Source organism: Trichechus manatus, unplaced genomic scaffold (assembly GCF_000243295.1).
Source record: "Trichechus manatus latirostris isolate Lorelei unplaced genomic scaffold, TriManLat1.0 scaffold00152, whole genome shotgun sequence".
In the NCBI taxonomy this organism is placed as follows: Eukaryota; Metazoa; Chordata; class Mammalia; order Sirenia; family Trichechidae; genus Trichechus; species Trichechus manatus.
In genome coordinates, this window is record NW_004444088.1 from 4,940,798 (window position 1) to 4,951,576 (window position 10,779).

Here is a 10,779-nt window from a genome sequence, read left to right on the forward strand (position 1 = left end):
GCCCCCCTTCCCTGAGTGGCTGCCAGTCAGCCGGGCGAGCAGCCGGATTGGCTGGGGGCGGCTGTTGCCCGGGAGCCGCCGCTCCGCCCCTCCGCCCCCTCGCCCGCCCGCCGGTACTCCCCCGCCCTCCCCAGGGCACTGGGAAGGGGCGCAGCGTGGGAAAAGGGTGGTTGAGTTTTAACCAGAGGCAGAGCGTGAGCGGGATCAGTGTGTGCGGAACGCGAGCAGCCGAGCGCGGAGAGCGCCGCTGCTGTTAACTCCTCCCTGCCCGCCGACCCTCCCCCGGAGCCCCTGCGCAGCCAGCATGAAGCGAGCCCACCCCGAGTACAGCTCGTCAGACAGCGAGCTGGACGAGACGGTAGAGGTGGAGAAAGAGAGTGCGGACGAGAATGGGTGAGTTGGCGGCGGTGGAGCGGAGCCGGGGCGGGAGGCGGGCGCCGTGACAGCGAGCGAGGGCCCGGGGCGCTACCCTCTGCGCGCTGCCGGCTGGCCACCCCCCGGGGTCCGGGGCCCCGAGGCGCTTCCCAGCCCAAGTTGCTGAAGCAGTCCGATTGCGGGGAGGGCAGGGGGGCGACCTCTCGGATCTCTCCTGTTTAACGGTGATTCCTGTGTCCCCCCTTCCCCCCCCTCCCCCCCGTTTCAGAAACTTGAGCTCGGCTCTAGGTTCCATGTCCCCGACTACATCTTCGCAGATCCTGGCGAGGAAAAGACGGAGAGGCGTGAGTCTGTTTACAATACTCCTTTTTTTTGTTGTTATTAATGAACGGAAAGAACCACCTTCCTTCTCTCTGAAATTTACAGTCGTAACGGAAATGTCCGCCTTTGTTTTGCCTGCTTCCTACAGATCATTGAGAAACGCCGACGAGACCGGATCAATAACAGCTTGTCCGAGCTGAGGAGGCTGGTACCCAGTGCTTTTGAGAAGCAGGTAATGGAGAAAGTAGGTAGGGCTTTCGGGGTAGCTGTGTGTACCTGCTGAATCCACCGCCCGCACCACCTCCATTAATCTGATTCTCATCTGCGTCTTGGAAAATTGCCGTGTACCGAGCAGATGAATTCGTACACAGATGACATATTTGCCAAGACAGCTTGTTTTGCTTCAGCACGCACTTGAGGATTTACAAAGTACTTCTACAGATAATGTTGTTTTGTTTTCTTTTTTTTTTAAGTTGGCCCCCCAAAGGCATTTGGAGCCAAATCATTTTTGCCATTCTGTTCTCTAGGGATCTGCTAAGCTAGAAAAAGCCGAGATCCTGCAGATGACCGTGGATCACTTAAAAATGCTGCACACTGCAGGAGGGAAAGGTATATACACCTTGTGGTTGGGGTGGGGTCTCTGAGTGGCTGGGGTAGGGCGAGTAGAGGCTGCAGGCCAGGACTGGCCAAGTCGCTGCCCCGTGTTTATCCTATGCGTTGGCGGTGGGGCGAGAACTGTGTGCCAGTACGCTTTCAGATGCACGCTGCGTTTTCCCCAGTGAATTCATCACCCCATGACTCTGCATATTAAGCTAGTGCAGAGTATACCTCTAGCACCTTCTGTTGGAAAATGCCTACTATCTCTGAGTGGCCCTATCGTTGTGACAGCTCTGATTCAAATCACCTAGCTCTCACATTTGTCCGTTGTATTTTTTGAGAAAAAGCTTTTTCTTTCTTTTTTTTTTTTTAAGTAGCTGGTCTTACTTTTACATACACGGTTTTAAAAATGAGCTGCCTCATGACTCTTGAGGAAAGAACCTTGTGGTTAAGGAACAGAAGTCAGAGACCAAGGTCTGTCTGTGTGTCTGTCTCCAGCCGGAAAATGCTTTACTGAGGACCAAGCTCCTAAAAGCTCCATGATGATAACTTACATCTGTGTGTCTAATGAATTTCACTGCTCTGTGGTTTCTCTGTCCTTGATGTATTTTCTGTTGTTGTTGAGGGTAAACATTAAAGGGATGAACATAGTTTCATCTGCTGGTAGGGTATAATTCCAGTTTCTGCTTGGCAGTTTCTAATTGGACTTTGAACTTGCATTAGCGAATGCACACTGCTCACGTTGATTAATGCAAAGAATTTGGTTGACTTCAAAATATTTGGGTTTTCAGAGGAACGCGTGTGTGCGCGTTTTAAGGATGTAGGTATTTGCCAGGAAGGGGCCGCCTTTGAGATCGAAGAAATGAGGGAAATGATTAAGAGCAAAGCCCTGAGGTTTTTCTTTTGTTCTCTTCCTCAGGCTATTTTGACGCGCACGCCCTGGCGATGGACTATCGGAGTTTGGGATTTCGGGAATGCCTGGCAGAAGTTGCCCGTTACCTGAGCATCATTGAAGGATTAGACGCCTCTGACCCGCTTCGAGTTAGACTGGTCTCGCATCTCAACAACTACGCTTCTCAGCGGGAAGCCGCGAGCGGCGCCCACGCAGGCCTTGGACACATGCCCTGGGGGAGCGCCTTCGGACATCACCCGCACATCGCGCACCCCCTGTTGTTATCCCAGAACAGCCACGGGAACGCTGGCACCACGGCCTCGCCTGCGGAACCGCACCACCAGGGCCGGTTGGCCCCTGCACATCCGGAGGCGCCCGCCTTGCGAGCGCCCCCTAGCGGCGGTCTTGGACCGGTGCTCCCCGTGGTCACCTCCGCCTCCAAACTGTCGCCGCCTCTGCTCTCCTCGGTGGCCTCTCTGTCCTTCCCCTTCTCTTTTGGCTCCTTCCACTTACTCTCTCCCAATGCACTGAGCCCGTCGGCACCCACGCAGGCAGCAAACCTTGGCAAGCCCTATAGACCTTGGGGGACGGAGATTGGAGCCTTTTAAAGAACTGACTGACGTTGTAGAAAGGGGGAAGGGAAAGCTTAAAATCTCAGCTGAGCTGGACTGTTGCCAACATCACCTTAAAGTCGTCAGTAAAAGTAAAAAGGAAAAAGGTACACTTTCACATAAACTTCGTTTAAAAACTAAAGGTGGTTGGTTTATTTTTTTTTAATTTTTTTTGTACTATGTCATGTATTAGCAGTTTTTAAAAACTAGTTGCTAAATTTTCTTCAGAGCATTAAATTGGAGTAGTAAGTATAAGCCACCATGCTGCGATAGGTCTGTACTGTGCCTGATTTACTTTGTAAACGTATCTGTCTATGAATGATTCCGTTTTTGCCTCAAAGTTTGGGGAATTGTAACATTTAGGTCTGTTTTTCTCCTTGTATAATTATGGTTTGTTTTTAGAATTAATTTTTCCAAACCACTATGCTCAATATTAACATAATTCTATTTGTTAATGTTTTGACAGATTAAGGTGTTGTATAAATAATACGCTCTTTTTTTTTCTTTTTGGGAGGGAGCTATACTGAGTTTTATATTTCTGAACAAAGCGTTGACAAATCAGATGATCAGCTTTATCCAGGAAAGAGGACTAGTTAATTTCCTGCCTCCTGCAGCAGCGAGGTGAATGTGCAGATCATCAGTAGCCCCGAATCCATGTGACCGACTGCTGTCGTCTGCTGGAACTCGCAGTTCTGGCGTAGTTAGGAGAGAGCCTCTCGCGGGTTCGGTCCCCACTCAAATATGGGGGCACGAGACAGAAGGTAATTGTATGGAATGTGCCCGAATTTGCCAGCCCCAAGCAATGCAATGAATTTTTAATCTCATAGACCTCAAATTCACAGATGTTTGAATGGATAAATGATCATGGTGTACAAGTGGTCGGTCAGGAAGTACAGTGGAACCTGTTACATGCATCCCTTGATTTTCCTGGGACTGCCGTATTTTCTTTGAACTGGAAATGCTTATGTTGTGTCTTCCTTTCGGTGCATGGGAATGTGGTTGTTGAGATATTTAAAAGGGCTTTGCCGCCCTCTTCTCTTTGGTTTATTTAATTTGCTTCGGGCTGTGAAAGTATCATTTTACAGTTTCATTTGTTGAGCAGGTGTGGTTCAAATGACCTCCACTGAACTGGATTTGACCTCTGTTGTACTGATGTGTTGTGACTAAATAAAAGAGAACAATTTAATCTGCTGTAAACGGTTTGCATACCTTGGCCTTTTCCTCTGTGGACTAAGAAAAGATATATTTTCTTTCCTTTTCATTTTGCCTGGTGATCAATGTTCTTATCTTTGCAGGTTTCATTATTCTCGGGATTCTAGAGTATGTGAGTCTGTGCTATTGAAGAAGGTGACTTCATTACAGTGTAGAGCTTTGACTTGACTCCCAGAAGGGGACACAGCCCTTCAGCCGTGATGTCACATGGCGTGGCCCTAAACTGGCCATCCGTGGACAAGGAAAAGCTCGAATCACTGGACTTGCAAGGGCAGGAAGGAACCCTGGTGAATACTTACTGAGAGCACCTACTGTGTGCTCAGTTACATGCTAAAAGAACAGAAAATTTATTTCATTTAATGTCTTTACAAAGGCAAAACAAAACCCCCCAAACCTTGCTATCTGAGACCCCGCTTTTGCAGGGGCTGGGGAAACTGGCGTGATGAACGGTGACAGGCTGTAATTCCACACCTGCGCAGCTCCAGGAGTCTGCCCCTGTCTTGTTTCCAAGGAATTTGCTTAACCCTTTAGCTGTGTTTGACTCCTGAGATGTGTGGTGAAGAAGCTGAACAAACCCTGCTAGAACAGGGGCAGTGATGCGGGCCAGGGAGAGGAGTGCCTTCCTGTCGCCTTAGAGGTAGTCCTGCCGGTTCAGGAGGGGCATCCACTGGAGCCAACAGACCGGAGCTTAGCTCGGAAGGAGTTTGCCTTGATCCTGAGGGTGGGGGGGAGGAGGGGGGAGAACTCGCTCTGGCAGATGACAGAAAAGAACCTTCCTTTTTCTGTGCTCGACCACTGGGTTCCTCCTCTCCTCTCAAATTAAAAAAGGAAGACAGAAAGGCAAATAGAAGTTTGTACTTTGAACTGGAACAGCGACCTCTGGGTCCCTATGAAGGGAACAGAGACTGCAGCATTTTTGTGATTGTAGGTTTCAAATGCTAGACCTTACCATTTCTCCCTGTGGCCTCAGCTTTGGGTCCCTGTTGCGACGCCCAGCTCTGTCCTTAGGGCCACCTGGGCCACGTAGACACTATTTCTGCCTGTAATAATGCCGTGATGGAACGTGCTGTGAGAATTTCTGGAAAGTGTTAGTTTAGTTTTAGTAACCTTGACTGCAAATGGCATCACGGCATTACCGAACAGCATCGTGCTTACACTGTCTTAGACTCTTACCGGACCTAGATTTAGAGGAAATCTATGCCTCTCATTTTGCTGAATTCTGCTGCAGGAGCTGTGGAGCTGCAAAAGAGATTACATGTTCCATCTGTCACATCAATGATACCTGCATCCTGCACCAGTTAGTACTCTTTCCCTTCATTTCTTTGGAGAGCGAGGGAGGGAGTGTTGGGAGGCCGTTTTCAAGATGACACAGTTTTCCCCAGAAAGAGTCTGGTTTCTTTTTAAACCCCTTCACGGTGACATATTGCTGGGAATGGCACAGGTCCCACTTCTATTCTGACTTGATGCAGTAAAAACCATTAGGGTCTTTAGTGTTAGCATGCATATTTTTATATTATACAAGTTTATAAAACATCTACCTATGTAAGCAAAAATGTTTAAATGGCTCATAAATGTATCCTTATGAGGAAAATAATATGACTGGTCCTAAAGAATCTTGAAAGGCCTCAATAATTGCCCATTTATTGTCATTAAATGTATTACTATGAATTAAGTGAAGGATAGAGAGGCAGAATTCTTGCATTTAAGGAAACTTGTGAAAGAAAAATCCAAGAAATATGGTTTCTAACTTATGTACTGTAGCTAAATTAGGAAGTGATTTTTATTCAGTTTATCTTCGTGGCACTCTGTTCCTCACTGAATCCATGATACAGGTCATCCCCGGCTTGTGACGTAGTAACGACAAATCACACTTACGACTTTTTTTTTTGGGGTACATCTTAATGTCAGTAATATATACTACATACAGTGTTGCAGCATGTGATCTGCTGCTGTTGTCATTCTCAGATATTCACTCACAGATGTTCAAAGATGGGATTTATAACGATACCAATAATAAAAGGCAATAATAATGAAAATTAAAAAAAAAAAAAGGATTCGACTTGCCTCAGAACTGACTTATGACGGAGTTGTTGGAATGGAACCCCGTTGTAAGTCGGAGACTACCTGTACTTTAAATATAGATTCCTTAACTTCACAATCCCTTCGGACTTGTTATAGTTCCTAGTTACACTTTTCCCCCAGCTCTTCTGGTCTATACCGGTGTCACAGCTTTGATACCTTGGTTAGTTTCCAGTGATTATTTATAATCAAAATAACTTGGGAGCAAACATCATCTGAGGCCCTGCTTCCAACGTGGCCCAATTTCTGTCATAGCTGGAGCTCCCTGGAAAGGAGGCATCTTGGGTGGAGAACCTGAATTCTGGTTCTGGCTCTGCTATTACCCAACTGGGTGATCTTGGGTAAGCCATTAACATTCTCTGGACCCAGCTTCCCTCATCCGTCAAATAAAGTGGTTGGACGAGATGGTGGTCCCAGAGGCAGGCTCCTGGGGTCCAGGCACTAACAGGAAGAGGGCGGTGACAGCCAGGTCCGTGATGACCCAGGGAACGTGCTCTTAGCACTGATGGTGTCTGAAGGTCTGTCTGAAGAGTCACGCCAACGGTTTCTAAGCAAGCATTCTGGTCTTTCACGTTTCCAAGAGCATCTGCAATTTTGGATTTTTATGTTAAATTGTCCACGTTTTATAGGGTGGTAACTAACTCACCAAAACCTGTCTACCAGCAAGTCTGGGCCAGTGGGCAGTAGCTTGCACCTTGGACCAGATGAGGGCTAAGATCTCTGCTGTTTCTCAGCTTCTATAGAACTAATCTGAATGGGGCTCTGGAGCACTAGAATTTTGTAATATCTTTGTCGTGATGGCCTTTGAATATGCTTAATGGATAAACAAAAAAACCCCACTGCCCTCAAGTCAATTCTGACTCATAGAGACCTGACAGGACAGAGTAGAAGTGCCCCATAGGGTTTCCAAGGCTTTAATCTTTACAGAAGCAGACTGCTCCATCTTTCTCCCTCAAAGTTTCTGGTAGGTTCTAACTGCCGAAATTCAGGTTAGCAGCTGAGCGTTTTAACCACTGCACCATCAGGGCTCCTAATGGATAAACACATCCCTAAAATAAAATCATCATCATAGTAATTAGGCAGCTGTTTACCAGTTGCCATGGAATCAATTTTGACTCCTGGCGACCCCACACGCGTCCGAGTAGAACTGTGTTCCATAGGGTTTTCAGGGGCTGATTTTTTGAAAGTAGATCACTAGGCCTTTCTTATGAGGCATCTCTGGGTGGACTCAAACTTCCAACCTTTGGGTTGGCAGCCGAGTGTGTTAACCCTTCGCACCACCCAGGAAGCTGAGATATAAAGATAATGGGCAATTTTTTTTTTTAAAATTACTTCTTGGTTGTCAAAATTCATCAAGAAAAAAGCAAAGCAAAGAGAGAGAAAGCTAAAACCATTGTTTGTGAAGGTGCTCTTGGGCTGGTCCCCTTTTGTTCACTTTACCAAGGAGGAAGAGGGTGGCTTTAAAGGAAAGAGTGAGTGTGTAGCTTGCTCGTGACTCAGCACACTGAAGGACTAAAAGGCGCCATCTGATTTCAGGAAGTAGGAGTCCCAGCAAAAAGCAAGCTGTTTTGAATCTCAACTTGAAATATAATGCCTGCCTCGAGCCGGATGAGCGCACCGCTTCTCACTCAGATGCTTTAGCGTTTTCCTCAGGAGGGGGCGGGGGGTGGCAACAGGGGAGAAGGAAGCCAATTAAAAAGAAACCCAGGCCTTTCTTTTTGAGCAGCCTGGACGTATGGACGTGCATCTGCACACTTGCCACAGAATGCTCCCCCAGGCCCACAAGTCCCAGCAAAACTGAGGTGGACAAATGTCCCTGAGACATAGGTCTGTGGAAGATGAGCGAGTGTCTGGATTTTGCGCCACTAGGCTGTAATATCATGCTTCTTTATAGTTCTTCTGTAAACTTTTCTATCGTATTTACCAACCAAAACTGGCTCAGGAAATTGATTCTGACTCATGGCGACCTCGTGTGTTTCCGAGTGGAACTGTACCCCCTAGGGTTTTGAATGGCTGTGATTTTTTGGAAGGAGATAGCCAGGTCTTTCTTTTGAGGCACCTCTGGGTGGATTCAAACTGCCAATATTTCATTGGTAGCAAAGCGTTTAACAGTTTGTATCACCAAAGGACGCCTTCATATTTACTATTGTGTTAATAATTTACATTCAGTTTTGAAATATACTCAAGTTAAGAGTCTACACTTAGATTTGAAAACTGGTAATCATTCGTAGGCAGCTGTTAGGTGTTCTACAGCTTGACTGAACAGAAAGTGACTTAAAAATGTCACATTTCAGGCAGAAAGGGACTGGCTGTAACGAATGAGAGAATAAAAAACCCGTTACCGTCAAGTCAATTCCAACTCGCAGTGACCCTACAGGACAGGGTAGAACTGCCCCATAGAGTTTCCAAGGAGCAGCTGGTGGATTTGAACTGCCCACCTTTTGGTTAGCATCCGCAGTTCTTTGAACCACTACGCCATGAGAATAGATTACTGAAAAATTTCTACAGTGATTTTTAGTTGTTTTTTTTAATTTAAACTCTCCGGGGGCATGGTTCGGTTTTTCAGTTTATGGGAATGTTCCCTAATGCCGAGTGGAATCACGAAATTAACGAATGAACTGTCTGAGTCTTCACTCATCCTCTCTGACCTCGTGTCCTACCCTTTGCCCCTCCAGCGCGTGCTGCAGCCACACTGGCTCTTGGTCGCTGCTGGAACGTGCTGAGGATGCTCTCACCTCTGGGCCTTTGCCCCGGCTGTTTCTGCCTGGAATGCTCTTCCCCCAGCTTCCTGCGTGGCCAGCTCTGTAGTCGACTCAGTACTCTTTGGAGGTCCCCATCTCCTTGGGATCTTCCCTTACCCCTCCTTTCCCCTCCTGCCACTTCCTTCTTGCCTTTTCTCTTGTTTTCTCAACAGTACTTTGCATTCTCCAAGGGAACATCTGTTTCATTGATTGTTTGCTGTCTGCTGTTGCCTGGTTTGTTTACTTCTACAGTCCTATCACTGAAAACAAGCAGCCCTGGTAGCGCAGTGGCTAAGTGTCTGGCTGCTAACAGAAAGGTCAGTGGTTCAAACCCACCACCCTTTCCTAGGCAGAAAGATGTGGCAGTCGGCTTCTGTAAAGAAGCCTTGGAAACCTTATGGGACAGGCAGTTCTATTCTGTCCTAGAGGGTCGCTATGAGTTGGAATCAACTTGATGGCCATGGGTATTTGGGTTTTATCACCTAAAACAGCAGCTGGCATATAGGAGGCACCTAATAAATATTTGTTGAATGAATGAATGAATTCAATTCACCTCTTTGCTCCCTGTAAGAACCAGCTCACAACAGATCCAGAAAGACACGTCCCCATCTCTCCGGACCCTCGTTCCACTCTGTTAAAGACTCCGGAGGAGGTAACTTTATGTTTCGCTTCAGTATTTTCTCTTCACTATTATAAAATTCTGCTGCTGCTTTTGAAAATAATTTTACTCAAACATAGCTCTTTAACTCGATTTCCCTTTTTGTGGTGTGCTTAGTGGGGTGGGAGACGTTGGTCACGTTTCTAATATCCCTCGCCAAAGGCCCTGCTCTTCCCTGAAGACGGTCAGTTCATCATTCACCCTTAAGCCTCCACCTTCTCCGCAGTTATGGGGCCTCATTGTTGCTCATCTTGCTAGATTTTCGTCTCTGAGGTGTTCCTCAAGGTCCTCTCCTTTAAAGGGCTCTGCGTTGGTGCTCAGGTCCTACTGTAGGCCTGGAACCAGAGCTGAAGTCCCTGGTGCTCTCCTGGGGCTCGGTTGCTGTTGGCTGTTGGAAATAGTGACAGGTATCATTGGAGATCTGGAGACGTTTTAAGCTGAAGCGCTACGTTCCTCATCCTCACTCAGCCTGTGCCCCTTACCTGTTACGTTTGCAGTCGGCCCCTCACTTTCTTATGTGAACCCTGTGCTCTTCCTTCTGGAATGTAGCAATCCACAGATATCCACCCGGAGGCCTTCATGTGTGCGTCTAAGTACAGCTGCTCCTCCGACAGGGTATTCAAAATCCTAGTCTTTCCTTCAGAGTCTATGAATTCCTGGTGCCCTGCATCTTTGACACTTCCTCTCACCAACTTACTTTCTATTTCATTATTCAAGTTAGCACTCTTCATTTTTATTCTTAAAATATTCTAAAAGCGAGTTGATGGCTATATTTGTACCTTATCAGTGATGTCAATGTTTTGGAAGAAGTACAACCAGAACGCTCCTTAGAAGCAAGGATGGCGAGACGTCATCTCACATACTTTGGACACGTTATCAGGAGGGATCAGTCCCTGGAGAAGGACATCATGCTTGCTAAAGTAGAGGGTCAGCGAAAGGTCAGCGAAAAAGAGGAAGGCCCTCAATGAGATGGATTGACACAGTGCTGCAACAATGGGCTCAAGCATAACACCGATTGTGAGCATGGCGCAGGACCGGGCAGGGTTTTGTTCTGTGGTCGTAGGGTCGCTATGAGTCAGGACCAACTTGACGGCACCTAACAACAACAGCAATGATGCCAAAGAGCTTTCATTAAAACTTACTGAGTAAAACGCAGATTTAAATCTTACTTAGTTTATGTACTATATTTTCTAAGTGAACTCTTAGAAACCCTTTCACATATATACTTCGATTACCTTTTAAAAGCTTATGAAAAACTCAGGGATGGAAGTGATTGTAAATTATAATACAAAT

At 46.8% G+C, this 10,779-nt stretch overlaps 1 protein-coding gene across 2 annotated transcripts; it reads left to right on the plus strand.

Annotated features, from left to right (window-relative positions):
* The first annotated feature begins 115 nt into the window (after positions 1-115).
* Positions 116-3,974, plus strand: HEY1 (hes related family bHLH transcription factor with YRPW motif 1). Of its 2 annotated transcripts, none has more exons than XM_012558264.1 (5): positions 116-393; positions 644-719; positions 845-940; positions 1,224-1,305; positions 2,213-3,974. In XM_012558264.1, the coding sequence occupies exons 1-5, from the start codon at positions 305-307 to the stop codon at positions 2,791-2,793; spliced, it is 924 nt and encodes a 307-aa protein (XP_012413718.1). In that variant the 5' UTR covers positions 116-304; the 3' UTR covers positions 2,794-3,974. The 2 variants fall into 2 exon arrangements, with proteins under 2 accessions (XP_012413718.1, XP_004386061.1); XM_004386004.1 differs by having other exon boundaries at positions 845-928.
* The last annotated feature ends 6,805 nt before the right edge of the window (positions 3,975-10,779 follow it).